The sequence below is a fragment of the Agelaius phoeniceus genome, chromosome 4 (assembly GCF_051311805.1).
Source record: "Agelaius phoeniceus isolate bAgePho1 chromosome 4, bAgePho1.hap1, whole genome shotgun sequence".
Taxonomy (NCBI): Eukaryota; Metazoa; Chordata; class Aves; order Passeriformes; family Icteridae; genus Agelaius; species Agelaius phoeniceus.
The window spans coordinates 934,319-961,859 of record NC_135268.1 but is presented as its reverse complement, the minus strand read 5'-3'; the positions used below and the strand labels follow the sequence as shown (position 1 = coordinate 961,859).

Genomic DNA, 27,541 nt, shown 5'->3' with positions numbered 1-27,541 from the left:
TCATTTCAAGGCCTTTCAAAGGTCTTAATTCCATAAAGCCATTTGAAAAAGGCTGTCCTCAATAAGGCTGGTTGTGGGAAGATCTTTAAATGGATTCAGGATCACCCCCTAACTGCTTTTAGGCTGAGATTTGCAGCTGTCTCTACTCAGTAGGAAGATGAGTGGGTGGATGTCGTGCAGGCAATATGCTGCAGAGCTGTGGTCAGAAAGCATCTCTGCATCCAATTCCAACTATTATAAATACACAAGCAATAACTCAATATACTGTCTGAGTGGCGTGGTAACAAATGGACTCTGTGTGACAGTCACTTGCTGAACAAAACCACAAATCTCGCTTGCCAGCCAGGCATCCAGAGCTCCCAAAGCAGTAATTTCATAGGATAAAGGAGAGGAAATCCCGAGAGTTCCCGTGGCAGAAGGCCACACCAGTAGTTCTGGCATGCCCCAGCAGAGGGCAATGGCAGATGTACATCTGAGTCTGGCACTGCAAAGCACCCCTACAATAGAAAACTAAGTTTTCCCTTGCCTTCCAGACCTTGTCACAAAGGGAATAAATCCTATCTAGGGCTGAATCAAGGCCCAGTAGAAAACCTGGCAGTGTGTAATTAGCCAGCAGCATGTGTGAAGCTCTCCAGATCTGGCCTGAGTGACTACAGTTTGTTAAGTAAAGAAAGGTCTCAGCAGCATTTTCACTGCAAGATCAGAAAACACTTGGGGTCTGGCTTTCTTACTGTGCTTCTCTTTTGGAGAAAAGGGATAAGGGAAGCTGTGTGTCTTCTTTGGTGCACCCACAAATGCAGACCAGATAGACTGAGCTGGAAGTGGTGAGTGTGGAGGAGGAAATGGCAAACAGGAAACACCCTGGCAGCTTTATCTCTGTTAATGGAAGCATTTTTGTTCTGAAATCTCAGTGTTAGACCCAAGGTCCTCCTGAAGGGGACAGAAAGTCATTCAGAGAAGCCTTTTTTAGGCATTTGTGCACCTAGACACGAGAAGCACAATTTGAGGTGGTTAAGGCAGACTTGCTTACACTGTATTTTTCCACTTCTGAATGTAAAACCTTGTATGTCTCAATTTGGGGCTGAAACATAGAAACACTCAGAACCAGGAACCACTTTAAAAAACCACCAATAAAACTGTATGTCACATACACTGAAATGCAGTGACCATCCATTAATTATGTAGGCATGCTACAGAAGCATAAAATGATATCTGTTTTGACCGTGGAAGGAAGTGAAGAAATGTTTACAAATCCTTTCACGACAATAACCATAAATAACAAGTAAACAGCGACAGGAACAAGTGCTTCAGTAATATTGCTGTCATTTGTTGTGCCTGCATCAGCAGACACTGCAAGGGAAAATGGTGTTGGAGGAGAGAGAAAGAGGTTGCCAAGCAACACCAGACCCCATCCAGGGCACCCCCTCCCCTGCTCAGGAGCAGACAAAGCTTCCTGGTCCAGCTGCTCTGGAAGCTGAGCTGGCATCCATCAGGGGAAAGTGGGCATGTTGTGGGGTGAGAGAGCAGCAAAGGGGCAGGGGGCAGAGCTTCCAGCTGGCAAGGTGAGGCTGTGGAGACCCAGGGAAGAAATGCCAGTTGTGCCAAGGGTGGGGGTGAAGGAAAGAGCCGAGGACAGACAGGATAGACAGAAGCCAATCCAGGATGAAGTGGTCAACCTGGGAATTGTGGCTGCTTCAGAAGCACTTGGATCCAACCCTGCTCCAGTGTGCAAGGGCTGAACGTGAGTGGGGCTTTCCTGGCTGGAGAGAGAGATGGAGGAGCATGGTATAGAAGGACTCTGGAGAGGTTTTATTGCTTTTAAAACATGTCCATGTAAATATGGCACTCACAACATCAGCTACTTGGGTTATTTTTCTCAAGGAGATGACATCTATGCCTTGCATGCTCTGCAGCCTGCCTGATAGCAGCATGAGAGTACTGGATGGAACATCATGAGCCAATTCTTTGCTGTCTCATATACAATATTGATGGAGGTGACACAAGGCTGCAGAAGGTGCAGTTCAGGGAAAAATCCAAACCTCTGTCTACTACTGTATTTAATCCTTCTGAATTTGCTCTGCTGCTGCCATCATGCACGAGTTCATCATCCCCAGAGGATGGGGATGACAAATGAGATCAGTTGTGGTAACACTGCCACAAAGCAGGGACTCTGGACAGCTAGACCTTAAACTGAACTGGATAAAATGGACTATTTGTCCTTCCTCTGAAACCCCACACAAAGTACATATGAAAAGACACCAGATATGGATTACAAATGGTATTTAGGGGGCAGAAAGAGGGAACAATTGAAGGAATAAGCATATTTTCTTCCTCTTTTACTTGTCTTATAGTTCTGATAAATTTAAAGCTGAGTATGATCCAGTGTCACACAGACCCATGTTCTTGGTAATGTATTGCTGAAAAGCAAAGTAAAGTAATAAACTGCGGAGCCCACTACTGTTACTACTGTAGCTGGACTGATTTTGTCACACAAGCCAGCCTCATACATTGTAATGCATTGATTTACCCTATAAACATTTCCAGTGAAATACATGAGAGTTCAGGTATGTTTTCCCTTCCACCCAGAGTAGCCTCTCTGTTCTTCAGAGCCTGACTTCTAGGAGGTGTTGAAGAATAAAAGTTGCTGCACTGCCACTTGTGGCTGATCTTCAACAAGTTGCACCCCAGCACAGGCTGAGCATTGCCCTTTGCAAAGCTCTTTTCAGCTCTTCCAGAGTCAAAACCTGGACAGCTCTGGCAGAGTAATTCCATTAGAAGTGCTTATTTGATCAGTCTGGTTTGATGCTTAGAATGCTTTTGGTCTCACCACCCCAGCCATCTGCTCTCTCATGACAGCAGCTCCTCCTGAGAGAAGAGCCAGCCTCTTTGGCACAGTCACCAAGAGGCAGTGAAATAGTGCCCTTTGCAAACAGGACAGACTTACATTGGCTCAGACACCACCAGTGTCTCTGAATTACATGACACTTTACTGCTCAGAACCTCTGTTCCTGCCTCCTTTTATGTCCATCTTTGCTGGATTTTATCTCTTTCACCATCTTGAAATTGGCATCTTCTGAATAAAGTCAGAAAAAAAAATACATCTTCAATGTCATCTGGCCTTAAATTGTTTAGCCCTTGTGTTTTTAACTTTTCAAATGACCAGCTCTGTTAGAGTTTTCCTTCACATTTATCTGTCAGTAAGGTGACAATGCTTGGAACACTTGTGCTCCAGCTCCTAAAAATCACAGAGACTGTGTGGTCAGAAAGTCAATCCATACTACACCAAGAACTGCAATTAAGAGGCTTAAATCAGCAATTAAAGAGTTACTAAGTACAAACATCAAACTTCTGTTATTACAGTATATCTACTCCTCCAATCTTTAGAAAGAACAATATTAACACCCAAGAAAGTAAAATTTGCCAAGGTAAAATAACTTCTTTAAAGTTTTTTTTATGTTAGCCCTTAAAATTAGCCAGTTTGGTGAAAGGCAATGCAATATCTCACTTTAACATCAGCTGTAGGAAGTCAAAATAAACATTATATTGGTTTTGTTCTAGTGGTCTTATGGGATAGTAAAGGCTAATGGCATTAAGACTTCTGTTAGCTAGGTGATGAAAAAATGCCCCTTTAGAGAAGCTCATGCCTAGCCTCAAAACCAGGCTATAAGCTACAGGTAGTGTGTTCCAGGCAGTAGGGTGAGGGGAGGCATTCCTTTCTCTCTTTACCCCTTGTTTTACCCTCTGGACCATTCTGAGCAGTTCCTTTCTGCAGGCTGACTGCTCCTGTCTCTCGTGCTGCCCATCAGAGCCGACATCCTGCACGCCCAGCAGAACCTGCAAATCAAGAGTAAATCAAGAGTGGGGACAGCACAAAGCTCTGCTCCTCCCTCCGTGTCCCACACCAGCTGCTTCTGACAGCACTGCTGGTGATGGACACAGACCCTTTACAAAAACAGAACAAAAAGGCTTTGCTCCCAAGGAGGCTGCGACTGAAATCTAAAGATAAAGGAGCAGCGGAATCCACAGAGGCAAGAAAGGCTGGTTTTGTTCTTTCTGTGCTTTCAAACAGGCAAGAAGTAGGCAGGGCTCAACTTTTCCAGGAACAAAACGTGGCTGTAATCTTGCACTCCTGTTTGGAGAAGCTGGTCTGTTTTATTTCCGGGGCAGGCCTTTGTTGCAATGCTGGACAGCACTCGAAGGCCCCCAGCTGTTGTTTCACCTTATTGCTCGCTGAAGAGCTCTCTCCCATGCACACATCCTGTTGGCACACACACACTGCTGGGAACATGGCTGGTGATTGAGTTCTGCTCTCAGCTGGCAGCTGCCTCTCTTCTTTCCACCTTCCAGCAATGTAAGAAAGAGCTGTGGGCTGCATGACTGGGGTTTGGGGAGGTTTCCACTGGTTCTGAAGAATGGGAATTATTTTATGATCAACTGGTTGCTCTACAACTTGAATTTCTGAGAAATCCTAAAAGTTTTCTCACCAGAGCATTGTTTACTCTCTCTGCAGTCTGAGAGGGATTTGGCTCAGTGGGACAGATTACTTTTCCCTGTTGGATAAACGAATTTGTTTTCAATTCTCTTTTGTTTGTTGACTTCTTGGAACCATGCTATTATCAGAGCTTCTAACTAGCTGTAAAGTTATCCCAAAGCCATGTTGTGTCTTGATTTGAATTGTATTTAGGCACCTACACAACTGAAAACCTCAAAAATGAGAGTAAATCTGTGAAATCAAATACACCAGTATTGGACTGAAAGTGCTGTAAAAAAATGTTTCCAGTAACAAAGTCACATACTCAGTATCTGAAATGAAATAAGAAAGCAAATCTTTACATCAGGCAACAAGATTATCAGATATTGCATCTTAAGTTCTCATCATTACAGTTCTTTAAGAGGTAAATGAGCTTATTTTATGCCCTGCTGATATACCTCTGAGAATCAAGGAACAGGCTGCCCAGGGAAGTGGTGGAACACTTCCATCCCTGGAAGTGTTCAAAAGGCACGTGGATGTGGCTCTTGGGGATATGGCTTAGTGGTGACCCTGGCAGTGCTGCCTCGAGGGTTGTACTCAAGGATCTCAGAGGTCTTTTCCTCCCTCAGTGCTTCTGTTACTAGAAGGGGGCTAGTCTGAGAAGGTCCTTTTGCTGTGCAGCAGTCAAAAACTGCAGTACAATTTTTTAATGCTTGACATTATTTTCTTTGAAATATGTTGATTCGTATCATTTTGTTTACACCAGGGAACAAGACACATTTTGAAGGCATTTGTGCTATACTAGCTTGAGATTTAGAGCAAGTTAAAAATAATTACTCTGCCTTTTTTCTGAGATAGCACTGCCACGTTATCTAGCAACCCATCGATGTGGCTTGATTATTTTTTTGTTTGTTGTCAAAGCCTCAGCTACTGAAAAAAACATTTGTACCCAGCAGAAAGAAAAAGTTTGAGAATGTGACCCATCCAGTTGAAAAAACCCAAAACAACACAACAGAAGGCAAATAAAAAGCACTGAAAAATCACATCCTCTTTCTCTGTCATCAGATCAGCTCCAATATACCCTGTGATCTTAATGTTTCTGTCTGGTGGTAATGCTTATCATCAGCTTCTGAGAAAGTGTATATATATGTATATACATATATATATACATACATATCTATATATGAGTGTGTGTGTATATATATATGTATGTATGTATGTATATTCTAGTAAATAAGTCTTATTCCTTTTGCCATATCTTTGCCTAAAACCCCTGTAATTTCCAAGTTATAATAATTTGTAGGGATAATTAAGTTATAATAATTTGTAGGGGGTAATATTTTCCTTTCCAAGGGAGGTTTCCCCCTTCCTTGGCGGACACCTTTCTTCCAAACCTACAGACAGAGGCAGCAAGAAACACTGCAGCCAGAACCAAAACCAAGACAAAGCTCCAAACGATGTAACAGAGTCAAAATACAGACTAGAGGAGGTCCAAAGCCCACCTACTGATTCAAATAGGTCTTTCTTTGACTCTGAAATTATTCCAAGCTTACCTGTTATAGTGCTTTGATGTTTTACCTTCTCTTCTCTCTTCTTGATGTTTTCTCTTCTCTCTTCTCTTCTCTTCTCTTCTCTTCTCTTCTCTTCTCTTCTCTTCTCTTCTCTTCTCTTCTCTTCTCTTCTCTTCTCTTCTCTTCTCTTCTCTTCTCTTCTCTTCTCTTCTCTTCCTCACCTTCCCTCCCTTGCTCTCCCCATGTATGGACAGCCAATACACGTCCAACACATGCACGTTCCTAAAGGCTTCTGACAAGACAATTCTCACGCTGTTGTAGTGGTGGGTGATAGGGAATTCCCTAAGCCTGTGTCTTGATCCTTCTCCAGTTTTCCTGTTTTCTCCAACTTTTATGTCCAGCTACACGTTTCCCTTCTCCCTCCCCCAGCTTGTCTGCATCTTGTCTCCTGCCCTGGAAGCACTTCCCCACTCCCTATTTCTGCTGATTCAGACCTGCCTGCAGCTCCCCTCCCCTCCATGGAAGAATGCTCACTGAGGCGCAAGAGTGGGGCAAGACATGATCCATATACACCAGGTATATGACTCATAGAACCATCTTTTATTGGTTTGGTTGGTTTTTTTGTTTTGTTTTGTTTGTTCTTCTTTTGTTTCTTTTTCTTTAAAAGCAACATCAGGTATTTTTCTACGTTTTCAGACTCTGTACAGGTCTTAAAAGGAAATAAGCAATGCTTAATGTACAAAGTAAAACCAGAAAACTAGAAAAATCTGAATAAAATGGAGCAAGTTGCTGTCAGGGATACAGTACAAATTAGTAATTGGATGTCATCTGAAGTGCAATACCACTGCAGTAAGGATGAGTCAAGGAATGAAATAAAAATACTCTATTTTAAACAAACAGTATATATATATATATATATTTATATATATATATTTATATGTATATATTTTACAGATAGTAGACCCAGTGATATCTGTAGAATTGTAAAAACATATTTACAAGTGACTTTTTTTAAAACATTACATGTACATCAGCACCATAGTAAGAAAGAAAAAAAAAAAACCGAAAACCCCAATCAACCCAAATCTAACAAAATCTGTTCTCTAGTACTTGATCCCAGTATGGAGTATTTGGAGGAAGCTTCACAAAGACAACGGAGGCTCACCTTGACCACCATGTATGACCCAGGCCTGTATCTCCGCAGTGCACACCAGCTTGCACTGGCTGCTGTGTGGTGGCTGTGTGTGTCTCAGCTCCCCTTTGCCCGCTCTGTGCCGAGTCCTGGTGGCTCTCAGCCCAGGTGTGGGTGCTGTGCTGTCCCCAGCACTGTGCCCTGCCCAGCAGCAGGGTGGCTGCCCTGCACCCACCTGTCACAGCTCTGTCACACGTGTGTGCCCCGTGCTCGCACCGACACACACAGAGCCACAGCCCCCTGCTCCCCTCAGGGCCCTGCCTGTCCCTTCCAGCCTGCCCAAGAGATGCTGACCCACAGGATCAACCAAAAACTTGGGCTGGTGCTCCCTTTCACTGAATTAGGGCCCAACCTGGCTCCTACTGAAGCAGCAGGCATGCTAATCGTGCTCATCATCCTCAGCAGGAGCTGGAATTGGCCCTTGTGCTGTATTTTATAAAGGGGCCAGCTAAAAGAGATGAGATTAAAGCCATTTTAAAAAATGTAGCAGTCAGGGCAGGTTGGATTGATGGCTCACCTTTAACACATTAAAAATGGAGCTTGTCCTGCTGCATCGCAGCATTTAGAACAGGTAATTCCCCCCACTAGGCAAGCCCAGCAAGGGAAATTGCTCTAAAGGGAGCCTCAAGGGGGCACAGAGATGGTCCCAGACTCACTTGATCTCCCTCTTTAATGGGATGCCTGTCTGTGCTCCACGGGGAAAGGCAGGACATGAAGGTGCCAAGGCCCTCAGCCTCCTTGGAATTCAGGGGCTCAGCACTTGGCATCACGGGGCCCAGGGAGAACAGCACAAAAGGAGGTGACCAGGAACTGGGGAATTGGGCCTGGCACTAGTACACTGCTGCAGAGCACAGCTCATGGCTCTCAGAGGCCAGCACTAGGCCAGAGGGTGCTACAGCTCTGGACTGTGGGTCATGTTAACATTTTTTATGTGCACAACTATATAACCTGATAAGCAGCCCTCAGCTGAAAACACTAAAGAGGTAATAGGTTCCAGAAAACAGCCTCCAAGTGCAATTTGGGAACCCTGCTGTACACACTCAGAATGGCTGGTGACTTCAGTGTTGTGTGAGATCTATCACAACTTCATCACAGGTCCAAACAGTGGAGATAGTGATACACCCCTATTATCTAAAACCTTATTGGGGCAGATCCCATGTTTGCCATATCAATTATTTTACCCACTCATGAATGTTCTTTACAGTAGTCCCTCACTGACTCCTGTTCTTGAAATACTGCAGTGAATTTTATCCCAGCAAACCAGAGAGATTAGACCCAACACCTGTTTAAAACTGAATGTATCACATCGAGAGGCCAGACACCCTGGGGTAATACTACCTGCCAAACCTGGGCTTTTCAAGAGTGGAGGAGAAGGTCTTCCTGTGTGCCAAACCCTCACTGGATGTTTTCTCACGCCTGTTATATCCTGCCCTGCCTCTGGCCCTCTGTGGCTTGCCTGAAAAAAAAAAGTGCAGCCAGCTCAGCTTGCTTCACACTGAAGGAACAGGAGGGGAAGGGAGTGAACTGAGAACACCCTGGGGAGGAAGGAGAGGGAGGGACCAGCTGAGGAGCTCTGCTCATGTCTCTTGGTAACTCTCAGCCCTTCAACAGCCCAGACAGCTGGGCCATGCCAAGTGCTCTGACTTGGGAAGCACTATTTCAAGTCCCAAGGGGACTAAGCAGTTCATTAAGTTAACCCACCACTAGGCTGTGTCCAGCAGCAGTCACATAATCAATCTGCCCTCACAACACTGCCAAATTTATGTTCTTCTGCACTTGTAGTGGGGTTTATCACTCTGCAGTGAAAACTGTGACCTCCCTGTGATGGTTTAGGTTTGCCATGTGAGTGCTGTGCATTCCCTCAGGACAGCCCACAGCCAGCCCCCTCGGCCTGGCCATGGCTCCCCCAGACCTGCTTGCCCCGGGGTTAAGCCCATTTCTGACCAGGGCTGTGCCATCACCCCTGAGTATCTGTGGGCTTGGCTCCCAGCTCTTCCCTCTGCTTCCCTGGAAGCTGCAATGTGCACAATCATAAGAGGTGGGACATACCAGGACCATCCCTCACCACTGTGCAATGAAGCCTTGTTGTAACTGAGGGAGAACGAATCTTCCCAGCAACAAAGATTCCTTGGTGACAGTTTTGGGATGTTGATGTTTTCATCGTCCCCTGAATCTTCCAAAGTTGGCTACAGATCGGCTTGGTTTGCACAATTAAAAACAAAAAAAAAACCCCAAAATAACCCCAAACCAAACCAACACAAAAACCAACGATCCAGGGATGGGGAGAACATCTGACTTCCTCTTTGCTTGTTCAAACGTAACAAAACATAATCCAAGTTCCAGACTATACAATACCATTCACTGGGGGTTTCCAAACAACTCATCCAGTTCTTGAATCCACTCATCCCCTGGTCCGCTTTTAATAATGGAGTCCACAAGGTCTGTGCCCTCTGCTAAACTGGAGAACGACCCCCCTGCTCCTCCATTACTGTAGTTGTAAGAAATGTCCTGAGTGGGATTCCTCTCATAGGCCTGGCCTTGGCTGCTCTGAGCAAAGGTGCCACCTGGCATTTGCTGCGTTGGGGGCTGACTGAAGCCCGCCATGGCAGGGACCCCTTGGCCCATTGCTGGCATCACCACGGGCCTGGCCTGGCCGCCTGCCTGTTGCCCAGGCAGTGGCTGCAGCAGCTGCCTGCCCAGCGCTGGGTTGACGGCTCTCGCCGCGCCAGCCGTGTCCACAGCTGTCTGACTGAGGCCCTGGGGGAAGTGCTGCTTGGACAGCCGGGGCTGCCCAGCTGGCACGGCGTAGGTGGTGCCGTTGTTGAAGGGCCCCATTTCGCCACTAGTCCTTCCAGGTATGCCTGGCAGGCCTCGCTGCTGCCAGTTTGGTGCTCCCTGAGGGACAGTCCCCATCAGGTTTTGAAGTCGTGGCGCTTGTGGCCTTGGCAAGACCTGGCCCACAGGTCCTTTCATCTGCTGCTGATGCTGGGGAAGAGCAGAGTTTACCAGCATGTTCTGACCAAAATTGCCAACCATTCCCACTGCTTGTCCGGAGGCAGGCTGCCTTGTTCCCTGGCCCGTGCTCTGTGCCAGGTTCATGCCACTTTGGTTTGGGTGCTGCAACATTTGGCTGATGCCCGTGCTGATGCTGTACATTCCTGGCTGGCTGGAGGAGGCATTGCTGTAAGGAGTCATGCCCATATCCGGCTGGCCTGCAGTGCTGAGCAGCGTGCTCGAGTTCTGGGAGGGACCCATGGCCATCATGCTCGCGTTCTGGGCCATCATTCGCGATGTTCTCATGCTCTGCAGTGCTACCTGGTTCCTCACAGCCACTATATCCTGGGGTGAACCTGCACCAAAAATGGAGGAAGGTAAGAAAAAGCCCACAAACCTGCAAATCTTCATTAACACACTTTTGCATAAGAGACAATCTGTAGGAGCATCCTGAGCAGCACTTATCTTCTTCAGCTTCACCTAATTCAGCTTCTAGTAAGCAAACAGAAAAACTTCCACTGGTCTTCTTTGTTAGCAGCAAAGCAGCTGAACTTCAGTTTATCATTTGAAGCTTTCCTTTAAATATCTCCATTGTCTTTCAAAAGTAAGCCTTGAAAATGGAAATGTCAGTCTCAGAAGGCCAATCAATTCTTTTAATAGCTCAGGAGGCATTAATGAATGGATTTTCTATAGCATAGCTACTGATTAATTCTATGGAAAGAAGAAAAATCGGGTTTTTGTGGACATTTAAAGCAGGGAGAGTGTATTAGTGAATCAATACTATAAGCACATTTTACTTCACCTTAGGCCAGTGATGGGAAACCAGAAAATCCTAGCCTTGTTAAATTCCACACTGTGACAGATAACTTAACCATGCTTGTGTCTTACTTTCAGGGGTAGGGGAGAGCTATTGATTTCTGGGAAGCCAATATGCTTCTATATTTACTACCTTTAAATAAAGACAGTTACCTGGAGCTCAGATTATGCCATGGGTTCATTGTGGATTTGAGTCACTACCAAATACAGCGGTCAGAGTCACTAACTAAATAGTCAGATTCTGCAGATGTGAGTCACTGACTAAATACAACACTGGGCAAGTGATGCTCAGAGTGTATGAGGCACACAACTGTTCCAGGCTCAAGTGTTATTAAATGCCAGGAGTAAATATAAAATCATTGCTTAAGAGTTCAGAACTGCACAACAGAATCACAATGTTCTTAAACCGGCTCCTATTTGTTGTCCCTCAGTGGCAGACAACATCCCTGAACACGCGTGGGGAGTGGAGAGCACTGGTCCCTGTTATTGATGATGGCTTGGTTTCCATGAGAAACAGCTGGATAAAGGAAGCACCATTTCTATACATGTAATTCTATTTTATAAGGCAGAGGTTGGCTACAACTCCGTTTTCTGCAGCACCACAAGCTTCTGGTGGATGCTTTGAGCTCCAGCACACAGCTGGAAATGAAACATTTTGTAGCATGAAGTGAGACCATCTGGATCTCACTGGAACAGGCCATGTGTAGTGGCAGCTTTTACTTTATTCGTGCCATCACACTGTGCTATTGTTCTATTCCTAGAGGTCCCATACTGTTGTTATCAGATCTCTCAAGTCCATACCTCCTCAGTGTGTTCTCATGGCTGCAGATCTCCACAGCACAGACTCCTTCTTCTGCACATTGTACTTTGTTAGTTCAAGACTCCATCAAGGCTCTGCCTGACAGGCCAACCGACCCTCTTTTATCCCAGTCATCTTCATTAGCCACAGCTGCAGCCCAATGAAGGACATGGCAGCTGTGGCAGCCCATCAAGGAGAACCAGGACCTCCCAGGGCAAAGCCTCTATACAGATATTCAAGTACAATACATGCATTTTTCCATGACTCAAAGGCCACCTCTACTGTAACACTGCTTTCTTAATGATTGGCACTGGGGTTCCCTTGATTTTTCTTAACTTAGATCAGCTCCTTTCATGATTAGAAACAGTCTTTTTATGATGACTCGAGCAAGTGCTTAAGAAACAGATCATGTTAAAATCTTAATGCATCTTTAGTTGTTTTTTAATTGAGAATGGCAGTTGAAAAGCTCCAAAAGAGTCACTAACAGGAAGTAGCTCACATACTACTTTTGTTAACTACTGTACGTGGCATAAGTGACAGGAGATCAGACAAGGAGTAGTTAAAAGAGAGATGCAACAGATTTCAAGGTTTTAGGCCACCTTCTGGTCTCATTTACACATAACCTACTGCACTGGATTACATTCATGTGACTAAAAAGGTGAACTATTTAAATTAGTTCATTTATGAAAATGAATTCATTGCTCTGTCAGATTAGCCTAAACTCTTCTCTCTTTATTTTAAATAATACATACCAAGGCAGTGTTTCAAAGAAGCATGAATGCAGAGAGATTGTATGCGTGCATCTCAGTGCATGGCTGTGCACACACACCTCTTGATTTTGGAAATGAATTATTGGGGGAAAAAGTAATTCCATACAGAACTTATGGTGCCAAAGATAAAAATGAGGAGCTGATTAGAAGAAGCCACCCTGATATATGCCAGCAGAAGATGTGGCTGCCTGTTCACGTCCTGGGAACCAGGATGGCAATGTGGAATGTCCAGAACTGCCTCCCTTGTTTTCTGTTGCATCTACATGGTATTATCATGAATATGCAGCACAAGTGTGTGTTCATTTCATGTCTATATAGAAATCATGGTTAGTGAAGACTTCAGCTGATGCTTTTCACCTAAAAAGCTCAGAGTTAACTTCTTTTCCTAAGCCAAAATGAGTGCACTTACATTCTTCAGTACCTGGAAGCACATCAAAGTAATATTTGTGCTTTTTTTGAGATCATTAAAAAAACCTCTATTTACATCTCACATATTTTACTGTGTTTCCCACACCTGACATTTATCAGTCCCTTCTCTAGATAAGGATGACCTCTCTTAAATTCTCTGCTCATCAAATTAGATAAAGTGGGGAATGAAGGAGGGGCAAAACCAAGATACAGTCAGAAATGCTAGCAGGAAAAAAAAACTCATAAGAGTAGAGGTCAACAAGATAAATCTATGAATGAATTGATGACATCTGGATGTTAAAGAGGCAAAACAAATGTCATTTAAAAAAAGGAGAAAAAAAGGGAAAAAAAAGAAAAAGCAAGCAGTTTTCACTGAAGAGAGCAGAAAGGAAAATACAAACTTAACTGAATAGGCAAACTTGGGCATTTGTCTTTGGTAAAATATGTGGTGTGTGCAACAGCCTGTATTCCTCTTTTGGTACACTGCTTTAAACCTAGTAGTCACAAACTGCACAAGCTTTCACACATTTGCTACCTTTAGGGCATTGACTCCAAAACAGGAAAAGCAATTGGATTTTTACCTTGGAATTGGTTGACCTGTTGCACTGGATATGGGCTTCGCTGTTGATGCAGATGCTGCCGAGGCAAATGTGACTGCTGCTGCATCTGCTGAAAATGAAAGACAGAAAGAAAGCAGAAGAGAAAGAGATGATTAATTAATTAACAGGCTGGTGGCAAAACTGCAGAACCTGCGGTGGTTATTTGGTGAGGTGTTCTGGAGAGACAGGCAGAGTCATCTGGAGAGTCCTCCTCAGAGCACCTGGGCTGCTCAGCACTCAGACTGTGGCTGAAAAAGGAACATGCGCTGAGGCCAACATCATCATCACTCCTTGCTTACAGCCATTTCTCCCTGACCTCTACAGCATGAGCTGAACTGTCTTCAGGCAGAAAGGAGAGGGAGGGATGTGAACTAACTTTGCCCATCTAGGTCTAAGGGCAGCTGTAGCCACAAACACACCTTCTTTCCCTCAGTCCTGCCAAGCTCCAGAGGCTTATGCTCCTGGTGCAAGACTTTGCTCCAGGTCTGCACTTATAACACTCAGCTGCAAGGATTACTGCATCCTGACCCAAGCACTGCAGCCTTGGAGCATTCCTGAGCCAAAACAGAAATGGATTACTAAGGCACATTTCCTCTTGTGCTTCAGTGAATGATATTTGGGGAATGGTGACTGCAAAATGCTCCCTTGATCCAGACCACGTTGATCCTCTGTGGTTGCTTTCTATGAATACTTGTGAATATTTTAAAACAGAATCAAGGGCTGATTATAAAAACAGAGCTTTCAGATGCTACAGTGTACTCAGCTAAGGGCTGAAAGGGCATGTCTGGGAGCATCACCTGCAGCTGTACAAATATTATGTCCAAAACCAATGATGGGTAACAAAGGCAGGAGAATGGCAGAGATAGGAAAGAAGGAAGTACTAATCCCTGCATTCATAACTATGTGTTACACACTATCAAAAAGAAAGAGGGACTCTTGTTAGGCACAAACTATCCCAAAGCTGGGAGCCTGAGGAATGTGACTTTACTGTTTTTCATCTCTGAAAGGTGTGTCAACACACCTGAAGCCTCAGCTTGGTGGCCTTTTAACACTTTTAGGCTAGCCTTCAGCATCCAAGTGGCTCTTGGCTCTTACTGGCTCTTGGCCTTATGCATGTGAATTGGCCCAATCCATGGGATGCATTACTGCATCCTCACTCTCATGCACTCGTTCACGCTTCAATCAGCTCAGGCTTCTTTATCCTAAATATTTCTAGGAGCATCCTTCCTGTTCACTGAGAGTAAATTTTTCTCTTTCTCAGGGGCAGCAAGAGAAAGGGGGGGATTTCTGTGGTTACATGGCATGCATGTGTTCTAACACAAATTTAAGCAGATGGACTTAAGCTGTTTTTCCTTAGCAAGAGAGCAGAAGAGGAGCTTAAAGGAACTGCTGACCTACCAGAGCATTATCTAAGTAACATTAGGGAGCTGCAACTTTAAAATGCAAAACCACAATTAGAGCTAGGGGAGAGGACCTGTGACTGTACCTGCAGCTGAGTCTGCTTCTGCTGGACTAAATGCACCATTAGATGCCAGGTTAAGAGCTAACTTTTCCAGTGCCTAAAATCCAACGTGACTGTTAAGTGCACCATTGGAAACACGGGTAATATTTGCCAAGCTAATGGTAGGACTGATTGCTGCCTCTTCTTTGACGACCATTGCTGAAATACCCTGACAGGACCCACAGAGAGAGAATTCCCAAATCTAGAAGGAAGGGCTGGTGCTGCACTGCCTGCAGTGCTCATGCCCATCCCAGATGCACTGGAGACAGATGGATACTGTACCTGCTCCGCTAGGATCTGCTGCTGCTGCCTCTGCTCCCGGAGAAACTGCTGTTTCTGCTGCTCCATCACGTGGAGCTGCGCTCTCTGCTCCATCAGCATCTGCTTCATGATGGCTGCCTGGGGCTGGCTGCCCAGGAAGTGTCCCCCGGAGCTGGTGCCTGTGGCCATGCTGCTGGAGCCCGCCGGGACAGACGGCGGCATGGGCCCTGCGGGCCGCGACAGGCCCACCTGGTGCTCCTGTGCAGAGAGACGGGAATGCCTGGTTACTGCCTGCTCCACAGGCAGGGAATGCACCTCACCAGGCTGAGGGGGCACAGAGCATCCCACCTGGTGCTCCTGTGCAGAGAGACAGGAATGCCTTGTTACTGCCTGCTCCACAGGCAGGGAATGCACCTCACCAGGCTGAGGGGGCACAGAGCATCCCACCTGGTGCTCCTGTGCAGAGAGACGGGAATGCCTGGTTACTGCCTGCTCCACAGGCAGGGAATGCAGCTCACCAGGCTGAGGGGGCACAGAGGCACAGTGCATCCCACCTGGTGCTCCTGTGCAGAGAGACAGGAATGCCTTGTTACTGCCTGCTCCACAGGCAGGGAATGCACCTCACCAGGCTGAGGGGGCACAGAGGCTGTGCGTGAAGCCTGGAGCTTGGAGAAAGACGGAGCCTTGGACTGCTCCCCAGAGGGAATAGGTTCCCCTTTTCTCCTGGAATTCAAAGCCCCTCAAGTAAAGCAGGAGCACTTTTATAATTAATTACTAGTGAAATAATGAAGTTGTGAGCTAAGTTTTTTTCCTGCTTCAGAGTAATGTTTTTCTAAACTTTTTCTCCCTTCTCAAGGAGACAAGTATATGTTCTCTTCCTTTCTGTTTCCCTCTCTTCATTTAACATAGCAATTTACCATAGCCCCCTGGATTGAGGAGCCAAGGTGTTAGGTGCACGCAACAAATACTGGGAGCTGGCAGCACTAATTCTTCTCCAGAACCTCAGGATTTAACTCCATTATGTCTTTATAAAAGATTTCCATCCTGCAGCACTGCACCAGTGTGTGTGGCTGGAAGGAATCAGGGCAAGCGCCTTCCCTGCACACACCCCATTCTCTCTTTGTGTTCTAAATCCAATTTGCTGCCTTTTAGTGCTGGGAAAAGCACCAAGGAAAGGTCGGGAGGGAAATCCTGCAGGTGTCCCGGTGGAAGGAAGTGGAAGGGGAAGGGGAAGGGGAAGGGGAAGGGGAAGGGGAAGGGGAAGGGGAAGGGGAAGGGGAAGGGGAAGGGGAAGGGGAAGGGAAGGGAAGGGAAGGGAAGGGAAGGGAAGGGAAGGACGGGATGAGGGCCCGGCTGACGGAGCGGTCCCGGCGCTGCCGGCAGGCGGCGCTGCTGACCCGCGGCCCTGCCCGGGCGGAGCCGAGCGGCGCCCGCCGCTTCCCGGGCCCTCGGGAGCATTCCCGGGACTCTCCGAGCCGCCCTCGCCCAGCCCCAGGCTGTCCCGGGCCCTCAGAAGCATTCCCGGGACTCTCCGAGCCGCCCTCGCCCAGCCCCAGGCTGGCTGTCCCAGGCTGGCGGCCCGGGCAATCCGGCCTCACCGGCAGCGCTCCCTGGGGGCCCGGCTCGCACCACGCCGCTCTTGGTGCTGAGTTTGAAAACTGCGTGCCCGGTCCCTATCTCGGGTGATAAGAGCCCCTAGAACCTCTTTAACCGATGAATAGAGACGGCAGGTACTTATTCAAAACCACCAACTTGATGGAAAGGACCTGTGTCGCTTTAGCATCCTTTGTGCAAGGCCTGCCAGGGCGAGGTTGGGATTCACCTGCCTCACTGGGCGTTTGAGTTCTGCCATCATCACTGTGTGATCTGGACATACAGAAAGGGGATCAGCAGCACCCACGCCCACCCAGTCAGGGAAAGGGTTAAGTTCAGTGCTGGAGTGTAGCTTGGGAAATGAGGGTCAGCCTTTCTGCATGAAGGTCGGGTTTTCAAGGACCCTCCCGTGGAAATAACAAATACAATTTGTCCACATCTCTGCTTTTTACAGATACTCCCTGAAGGGCTCTGCTGAAAGGCAGCTCTCCAACGTTTACGTTCTTTCCCTTTTTAACATCTGTATTGGCTTGAAAGTTCTCTCCCTGTTCCTCTTTCCACTTCTCCCCCAGTCCCATCTCCCACTGCACTTTGCACTTTACAACCTGGTCAAGCACGGTCCCTGCAGCACCCTAAGGGCCAGGGCTGCAGCAGTGGCTGGGTCTCCCCCAAGCTGGGGTCAAGGAATCACTAAGGATCCCTCAGCTGCTCCCAAACCCTTCACCCACCACCCCTGTCACTGAGCTCCTGCTTTCTTTGCTTTGGGGGACACACACACACACATTTATTGGCTGTCTCCAGCAGAGCTGATGGTAAAAGCCTTTTCCTACCACCCCTGGCCCTCCCCCGGCTTCTGATGAAGTCATCAAGCTACCAGTTGCATAACTGATGCACAGGACTATCCTGTGTTACACTGGGACAATGGCCAACTGCTTCCATTTATAGACAAAAGCAAGGCCAAATAATGGAGGCTTTGCTACAAGGTGAAGAAAAAGGAGGGGGAAAAGCCCAGGAACCGAGGGGCATGCTGTGACATCCCTTGGAGCTTCCTCTGCCAGCTTCAGTGCACAGCTGCCTTTGGGGCTGCAGCCCAAGTCCTCACTGAATTGCCTTAAAAAAAATCTTCCTACAGAACTCCTGTCCTGGCTCCTACTGCACACACAGGTATAGCTGAGGGACAGCTCAGCCCACACAGAAAGCACTCCATTCTCTCATGAATTATGTTATAAATTAATTCTGGAGGTTAAAAGGAAGAAAGTTTTGAAAGGAGCCCCACCAGCTGACATGAGCCCGGTGAACTGTGCAGCAGCTGAAGGAAATAGAAGATTAGCACACAGGTGTCACTTCCAGTGTTGTGTGTTTAGTCATTTCGAGGTACATCATGAAAACTTCCTGTTGCTCTCAAAGCCAGGCCTTCTTCATCTAGACCACCCTCCTGCCTAGAACATTTCTTCTCCTTTCCTTTTTTTTCTTGGCAAAACTCTTCCCAACTGATGATGAAAGGCCCTTCTGAGATCACTGGGAGCAGCTCTGGGTTGTGTGTCCTGAAAGTAAGAGCACAGCCCAGGCATGAAGTGTCTGTAGGAAAATGCTCCCTGGCACCTGGGAGCTTTGGCCCTGCAGCTGGCACTGCTGCTGTTGTGCTCTGTGTGGAGATGACACCCGGCAGTGTGGCAGGGCACTGGGCATGGAGGAACAACACTGGACTCTACAGGGCTGCCTCCTCCAAGCCACGGCAGCTCCAGACCCAGGTGCAGTCTCACCACAGGGGTGAACACCAAGCCAAACAACTCAGGCTTAACTGCAGCACTTTCACACTTACAGAGCTTAAAAACCAAACTAATGCAAGCTTCACTGACAACCCTCTTTGCTCCTGCTCTGCCTGACTGTTCCCTCATCCTCCTACTGCACCCTGAGCCTCCTCCTCCTTATTCCGTGGTATCCCTTTCTCCTTCCTACACCCTCTGCCTTTTCCTTCCTCTGCATTTTCCTTTCTCCACCAACTGGCACTGCTGCCTCTTGCTTCACTCTCCAGACACCCCCATCAGCTCCCAGCCTGTGGATACATCTCACCCCTCTGGTCTCCCCATGGCCCATGCACACAGCTTGGCTCACCCTGTAACTGCAGGGATCTGCAGCAGCAAGGGCTCTGCCCAGCTCCTTCCCCCAGTGCTCATATGTGCCCAGGGCTGCTCTGTGGGCAGGTCATGCCTGAGGAGAGTGACAAGATGCCCTGGAAGGGGAAACACAGATTGTACTCTCAGGTTGTGATAGCTGGGAAAATGGTACAATGTGGTTTCTCACTTTTCACTCTGGCTCTTTTTAACACCACTCCAAGCCACTGTGTGCTGCTCTCAGGCTGCAAACAGCTCTCTCCTGCTCACAGTGGCTCCAGCAGAGCCACAGGCATTCCAGTCGGGAACAGCGGTGCTGCAGCGCCACTGCAGGGTCCTCACCCAGGCACCGGTGAGGCCAAGAGCTGCTGACATAAAGGGAGAATGGTGCCAGGGCCCCTCAGCTGTGACACAGAGCAAGCTCAAACACGGGCTGGCCCTACATCAGCCTCCTGGGAGCGCTCCTGCCCCTGCAGCCTCACATGTCCACTTTTAAGGCAGCCCGGGACACAAGAGTTCGGCCCCTGGGAACAGAAGCAGGTACTGAAGGAGCCAAAGAGCTGCCTGTTCACAGAGCTGAAATGTGACCAAATGGTCAGCACAACACACCTGGACAGGCTTGTAGGTTTGAACAGGTGAGGTGCAGGGCACTGGGTGAGATGAACTTGTGCAGGGATCTGACTGCTTACTTAATGCCTCCACAGGAGCTGCCCCCTGTGGATAATCCAATCCTTAGTTAAGCAACAGGAAGATAAATCCTGTGTCCTCCCAGTGTATTTCCAGGGCTCTGCTGGAGTGATGGAATACTCTGCAGGAGCTCAGAGTAACATGTGTGATATGTACAGTTATGCACAGTAAAATGATAACAAAGGGGAGTGGAAATGAGATTTTCCTCTTTGTCTCAAATCTTACGTGCCTCTTCCTTATCATGCAGTGATTTATTCCCTGCACATGTCATTCAATCCCCCAACTGCAGCTAAAAGCAATCACACAATTTCCCTTCAGAACAAGCAGAACGACCACCAGCTGAAGCCCCAAGAACCAGCTGGGGACACCCAAGCCTGCCCATTATCCATCCCTCTGTGCACACAGGCTGATGCATTTGGAGGAGCCAGCTCTGCTCCTGCTGAAGGCCAGGGGGCCAAAGAGGCACCTCAGGGAAATGGGGGCTGTTCCAGGCAACTGCTCGCAGAAATCAACAGAGGATGGGCATTCCACGTCTCAGAGCAAAGCACTGCCCAACAAGCTGCAAGAAACATAGACTGGAAAGCAGGGTTGGGAATGTGTAAAACAGACAAACAAACATCATTTTCTGTGCTTTCTGTGTCATGTGAGCAAATGGATATTGAATATAAAAAGCAAATAGAAGCCAGGAGGTAGCTTATCCTGCACACTGCATCAGAAGAATGACACTCGAAAAATGTATGCAATCAGACATCTACATTTTAGAGTCAGAGCAGAAAAAGTAGACGAAAAAAAAAGATTTGTGGCAGAAAATGCCTGCCAGCAAGTGACTTAAAGAGCTCAATCCATTTAGCTTACCACAAAAAGAACGGAGAGATGCTTTTGACCATGGTGGATAAAAATACCTTCGTGAGGGAAGAAATTCCTTAAAGAGCTCTTTTTATCCAGCGAAGAAGGCAAAACCAGATACAAGGACTGGAAGCTGAAGACAGATTCAAATCAGAAAGAAGAATCACATTTTTACCCTCTGATTCTATTACCCATCAGAAATGGCAGATCTCCACCATTTGAAGGATGCATGCCCTCCTGGATAAGCACGGCAGCCGTGCAATGGGGTGGGTGTGATGCACAAGGGGGTGTGCAGTGCTGCTGAACAGCCCTGCCTGCCCTCAGCTCTGCACAGCCCTGGGCTGCTGCTGGGCACACAGGCACTGCCTGCATGTCCCTGTGTGTGCATGGGGCTCTCTGTTAAGGAGGGGGATCTCCAGCCTATTGCTGGGATCAAAAATATGACTCCATTTCCATACACTAGGTCACAGTAAAGCATCATCACTACCCAGTGTTTTCAGAGCAGCCTGAAAGCACATTCCTGCACTCCCTCAGAAATATTCCTATTGAATTCTTTGTAATGTTGTGACTTATTGTGTCTCGCAGGGATCTTAATCCTCTCTCTAAATCAGACTGCCCACAGCAAAGCCACCTTTCTCAGAATGGTACCATCTGACAGACTAAGGAAATTACAAATCCATTAATTTCAGACTTCTGGGGGTGTTTTTTGCCTCAGAAACAATGGTGTGCAGGAGGAAGGGATGGAATCTGCTGGTTCCCAGCTCCAGCAGCAGGCTCAGCAGAGCAGATTGCTTCACCTATTTCCTCTGCCATCCAGCCTCAGGGAGGGGCTGCAAACCTCTCCTCCCCCCCAGGCCCCCGGTTGCCATGGTCTCTCGTACAGTATCTGAGCAAACAAGATCCCTCTGATGTTTGACACCAGATCTCTGCATGCAGCTCATTTGTTTTCCTTTCACCTCTCTTCACCTGCATCTCTCCTCCCTGTGCTTTCCATACAGTTTATTCTGCCCACAGAACACACAGGATCTGTCACACTTTGGTGTAGTTTTTTTTTTTTTTCTTCTAGGAATTTTCCAGTGTCTTCATTTCTGGTGATGAAGTAGGTAACAAAGGGCTCTAAAAGGGGCAACTGTTTTTCTAACACTGTTTAAGAGCTAAAGGCCAGCAGAAGTCCTTCTCCAAGCCTGTGAGGAGAAGGGGCTTTGCTGGCACCTCCCCACACACCCACTTCTGCTCCAGCCCAGGGGTTTCACTCCACAAACCCTGAGCACAACCGATGGGATTCAGGAATGATAGATTCAGGAATGTAGCATCTCAACAGAATGCCACTAAACTTCAACCAGCTTGATAAAACCAGCTTCATTTTCTCTTTTACAAACAATAGCTCTGGTGATCTCTCCCTTCTCTCAAGAAAGAAACCTTTGCAGGGGAAATCAGTCCTACTTTCAGTTTTGTTTACCCCCTGTTTCACCAGCATACCATAAGACCATGGTATGGAGTGTAAGGATATAATGGGTGGGTTTGTGCACTGAGAAGTATTCATTTATTTTCCTTGCAATTGCAATTTTAATTGGTATTATTTTTTTTAAGAGGGGAAAAAAAAAGTGGATCAGCCCGAATTCAAACCAAAATACCCTCCTTACATCCATATCTTAAAAAAAAAGGAAAAGAAAAAAGAAAGAAGCACTGGCCTTCAGGCAAGGCTGGTGGCAGGGAAGAGGGCGAGGATTTGAAGAAACACTCAAGTGCCCAACCTTATATTTTAGGCCTATTGTGAAGGCTGTAATTACTCCACTCAAAGTGTGCTGTGAGAAGCTGTGCCACCATGGCATTCCACAGTGTGGTCTAGCACTCAGAAAGCAAGAGGGAACCTTCAGGGAGCAAAAGGCAGGGGAAGAGAGTTGAAAACCTGGCCCATGCCAAAGCTTTTCCATGCCACATCCCTGCTGCCTTCTCCCAGAGCTGAGGGCTTCCAAGGATACAAACCAACCCCTCCAGAGGAGCTGTGACTTGGCATTTCACTGTCTTAGGAGATTTCCTGGGACTTTGGAAACTGATCCTAGAGAAAAACGAAAAGTGAGAGCTGAGCTCATGGAAGCCACTGGACCCTGAAGCTGGTGCCTGACAGAAATTTTCCTGGTGCAGGTTTTAGCTTTAATCAATGCCTCCTTCAAGCCCATCCTGGAGCAGGAGGGAGGAAAGCTAATGTGAATTGTAAGGATAATCACAGCTAGAGAGCTCCTGGAAAGAGGGAGAGAAGAAAAATGGAAGATGAAAGCAGGCAAATGGTTTAAACAAACACTCACACAGGGCCAATGAAAAGGGGGAAGAGAGGCAAAATGGCACAATAAAAATAAATGATGTAAGAGAAAGAAAAGCTTCTAAGCACACACAGGGAAAAATATGGGGCTTGGAAAAAGCAAAAGTGTAAGAAAAAGATGCTCTAATGGAGCTCTCTAGAAGTTAACATTCTACATTATCAGGCAGCCCCTTCCCTTCTAATGGCCCGAGCCTGTACCACATTATCACCTTGGCCCCGTGGAGCTCCCTGGTTGCTGAGGTATTTTGAAGAGCCTGGCTCTAGCTCATGCCTGGCACAAGCTGCCTCAAGTCTCCTGTGGATGACTGCAGAGAGTTTTTTTTTTTACTCTAGCTGCAAATTTTTTAAACTTCCTCTTGGTTGTTTTGTTTGAGCATAAACAAAAGGTATTTTTTCACACTTAAAGGTGGTTTTCAGATCATTTTCTCTGTGCTGTGATGAATTAAATCTTGCATTTTTAGAAATTCCAACTTGGCACTTGTGTTGCTCCTCAGCAAGCAGTGTGTAATTTGCCAAGCCTGAAAGAATCCTGGCTGAGAAATAAACACACTGTGGGCCATATGCTCTCCTTCCCCTATGCAGAAGGCACCTTACCTCAGAAATTGGGAAGAAGCTGCACTACTCACCCCCATGGTGCTGCTTCTGCCAAGGCAAAAAAAAAAAAAAAAAAAAAAAAGAAAATAAAATCCACAAAAAAATGGCAAATGGGTACACAGTGACTCAGAGCCCTGGTGGCCTTCAGCAGATTATGATAAAGGCTAAAGGCATTGGTGCTTATGAAGAATGTTCATCTGTATCTATTCATGCATAAATTCCATGATCTTCCTTGGCCTGACAGTGACTTCAAAGAGCTGGAATAACTCCCTTGCCTTGTTTGCCATGTGCTTGCCTGTGCAGCCCCTCTGGAGGTGGGACTCCCATCTCAAATCAAGAGCCAAATATTTCCATAAGGTAGCTGGCAGGCCCAAGGGAAGTGGTCCAGGTGCCTGGCAAAGCAACAGGATCTTTGCTGTAGTTTCACATGACTAACTGCTGATAAAGCAGGCTGGTTGGGATGGCACAACCAGGTGTAGGGTTTCATTAGCTAGTTCTTTTAGCACCCTTGAATCCAAGCAACCCAGACCACCTGGTTCCAGCACTTGAAACTCTTTTGATTTTTCTGCCCTCTTGGATGTTGTTTTTGTGTTTCCTTTAGCCACCTGGCCTTTACTTTGACACAGTCATCTTAGCCTTACTGAAAACTGAATTAAGCATTCTGATTTGGGCTATGCCTAGCTTGTCTTGAAGGTCTTTAACCTCAATATGTCCAATAATGTATGGCTCCCTCTATTTATACAAGTAAGGAAAACCTCACCACTGAATTCATTTCCTTTGCAAGGCCTAACTCAGTTCAAGTTTTAAAAGAACTGACTTTATCCCAGCACAACCCCAGTGTTGGACTCACTTCTGAAGCCCTGCCTTCGCCGGACTTTGCACAGGATTGTGCTGATCTCTCCCATAAGAGACTTAAAGCAAGCCATGATCTCCCTCTGCCCCCGCTATCCCGTCCTGCCCAGCTCCCTGCTCCTGCCCACAGAAGAGGTGGCCTCATCAGTGGTCCCCAGCCCTTATTCTTGTCCTACAACATCACTGGGTCCTCTCTTCTCCTTTCTCTTGCCCCCATCTGCCTTCTCCTTTTGTATATCTCTCTCTCCTCTTGCTCTTTCCCATTGCAGCACAAACAGGCTTTATCTTCATGTGTAAAACAAAATCCAAACAACCTTTGACTCCTAGTGACTCTCCAGCTCTCTATTTCTTCTCACTGTCAGCTCTAAGGTTATTGAATCTGCTGCTGCTGATTTATATGATTTAGACTGAATTTAGGCTCCATCTCCAACAGATTCTTTCTCAAACGGGCTTTCACATATCTCCTCTCACAGAAGCAGAATCAGAGAGTTTCTAATTTTCTTTGTCTGGCTGCAGCTCTGCACTACACCAGGCTCTCTGTCATAGCCTGTCAGCTCCTTCTGGAAACCTGGTCCTCCTTTCCCAGTGCTCCTACTTGACTCCAGCACCTTCCTTTGCTTGCTCAGGGTTACTCAGACTAGTTTGTCACTGCTCACCCTCCCCCCTGCTGCTGTTCTTTGCCTCTGTGTCCTCCTTCCTTGTCTCCTTTCCTTCTCCCTTGTGTCTCAGAGTGAGTTCTCCCTGTGCACACTCAGGAACCTTCTCTGCCCCAGTGACTCGCCATCCTGCCTCTTGTGGATATCTGTCAGCTCAAGCTCAAAGTAGGCTCTCATTTTACTCCCTAGGCCTGCTGTCCTTCCTGTCCTTCAGTCCCCACGGCCTGGCTGTCACTCAGTCCGTGGCCTGGCTGTTACCTGTGCGCCCATGCTCTGTGCAGTGCCACAGCCAGGCTCCTGCTGCCCTCACACCCTGACACTTGCAATCCCACCCTGCTTGTAGACTGCCCAAGTTCTGCTGTCCTGCTCCTGGTTTTGGCCTGTCATCCTGCTTGTGCTATCTCTCTCCTTGTGGCCCTCTCCTGGATTCCCTTCACTCTGGATTTCCACACCCTCCCTTGCTCTCAAATTCAGCTGCAGCATATGCCACCTCACACATCATCTCTCTTTCACTGCTGAGACTTTCTGTCACCCCATCACAACCCACTCTTTTCCACAAGTTACATTTTAGCTATAAGTGCCTTCATGCTTTCCTCCCTGCTGGATGTCATTCTCAGGAGGAGAGTCTCCAAACCACCCAAATCTGACCCTGAACTGTGCCCCAGTCTAGTTATATTTGTAGAAGTTTCTGTCTCCATGATGTCCAGAAGTCTTCTGTTTCCTTGTACTCCCTGGTGTGTTTGTCTCCCTGCATTATCTCTTATCTTGCTCTTAGGTTAGACGTATTTGTGGGGAAGGAAACATATTTACATCCTGCATCTGCAGAGAGCCCAGAACAATGAGACTCCTAAACTGGGACTACAGCTCAGAGGTGCAATAAATAGTGTAACAAATCCAACTTCCATCTGCATACAGCCAAATACACTATTTTATATTCTGTAGGTGTAAAAATACCATTATTTCACTGTGCCCTTGTTTCACTACTTCTTCTCTTAAAGAACACAATATAAGGATGAGCTATCATGTGCTGAAAAAGCCAGGAAATGTTAAGTTACAGTTCCCATGGCAATTGCAACTCAGCCCCCTCCAGTGCTGTACAAAGGTTATCACCACGTACAATAACAGGGGATGCTGAACACATGCAAAGTGACCAAATTACTGTTGTGGCAGATAACCAGGTCTTTGAACTTCTGTGCAGGTAAAATCTTAGGCATTTACTGGGCTTTTAGCATTTAAGTCTGAAAATGTGAAGTCCAATAGGCTATAAATACAAGTCAGAATTATGTTGGATAGCAATAGCTGGTGCTGGCTTGGAGTCCTCCTTGAAAAGACACAGCTAATGGCAATAAGAAATATTTTCATTACTTTATGAGCTCTGGTAGCTGTCAGCTGAGAGAGGGATCTGCCGATCAGAGAAATCTGGGGAGACATCAGTGTGTCAGCACAAGTGAAAAGACTTGACACAGAAGGCACATTTTTGTTGAGCAATTTGCATTAGCACTTCTGGACAAATTCTACATTTCACATGCAATTCACAAACCAACAGCAGCATTGCTAATTGGTGCAGTTGCCAGTCAACTCTGGTGCCTTGTTTGAGCTATCACTAACGGGAATGAAGAGTACAGTCTTTCTTTAGAAAAAAATGCAGCAATTATTTTCCAGACTTTGAGTTGCGTTCCCCCTGCCCCCACTTTTCATCCTTGTAATTTCATTATCTCAGTAACTTAAAAAGGACGTGGAATAGAAAAATGCAAATCTCAGAAAAGTCCTGCTGGAGTTATTAATTAAAACCACCACTGTTTGCAAAGAATGATGCCCTTCATTAATACAACCTGCCATCACTGTGAATTTGACCATGTCTCAGAGTCCCAATGCAAAGCTGTTTGTGTATGTGAAAAAAACCCCAGTAAGTGGCAGAGCACTGGTGACTCAAATCCCAGTCACCAAACCAAGGCCGGGCTCTGCGAAAATCTAAAATGCTGATGGAATGACAGAATCTCTCTGCTCCCTCTTAGGTGATATTAGAAATTATTTAACTGAAAACAGAGCAGATCTCCCATCCATCATTCTTTATCCCTTGTAAAGTTCAGTCTCCCGAGAAAAGGAAAAAGCATCCATAATGCAGCTATTACCACTGCTCAGAATGCTCAGGCAGCTGCAGCTCAGCTGAAGGAAGGTTTGGCTGACTCATTTTTGTAAGTTAGATGGCTATTTTTAGGGAACATTTCCTTTAGGTCCCTACAGTGCAAAATCCAAAGGAGCTAATGACATTGGCAGGTGCCTAGGTTGTTAGTGACCTCCTCTAGCTGAGCATTCACATTTCCTTACTACTTTTTTTCATAATGTATAGTGAAAAAGGGAACAACCTACAATTAAAGATCTTCCAAAGCAGCTTCAATACCTTTTCTATTCAAATGCTCAATGAGGGACCAATGTGCAATAGCAAAAAATGGAACAGCACAAGAAAAACTCATGTACAGAAAAACAGATATACCTCAAGCTAAATAGACCTAATTCTGAAGAAAGTGGTGCTAATGGAGTATTTTGATTGCTTCTC

At 46.6% G+C, this 27,541-nt stretch overlaps 1 protein-coding gene across 3 annotated transcripts in view; it reads right to left on the bottom strand.

Moving 5' to 3' along the window:
- Positions 1 to 6,561: 6,561 nt before the first annotated feature.
- MAML3 (mastermind like transcriptional coactivator 3) overlaps positions 6,562 to 27,541 on the bottom strand; it is a 228,879-nt gene continuing 207,899 nt past the window's right edge. For 2 of the 3 annotated variants that reach the window (XM_077176687.1, XM_077176689.1), the window contains exons 3-5: positions 15,344 to 15,580; positions 13,543 to 13,630; positions 6,562 to 10,524 (exon numbers count right to left, since the gene is read on the bottom strand). In XM_077176687.1, coding sequence (XP_077032802.1) covers positions 9,533 to 10,524; positions 13,543 to 13,630; positions 15,344 to 15,580 — 1,317 coding nt within the window. In that variant the 3' untranslated portion in view covers positions 6,562 to 9,532. The remainder of the gene's footprint in view (positions 10,525 to 13,542; positions 13,631 to 15,343; positions 15,581 to 27,541) is intronic. The other variant, XM_077176688.1, reaches the window with a different exon arrangement.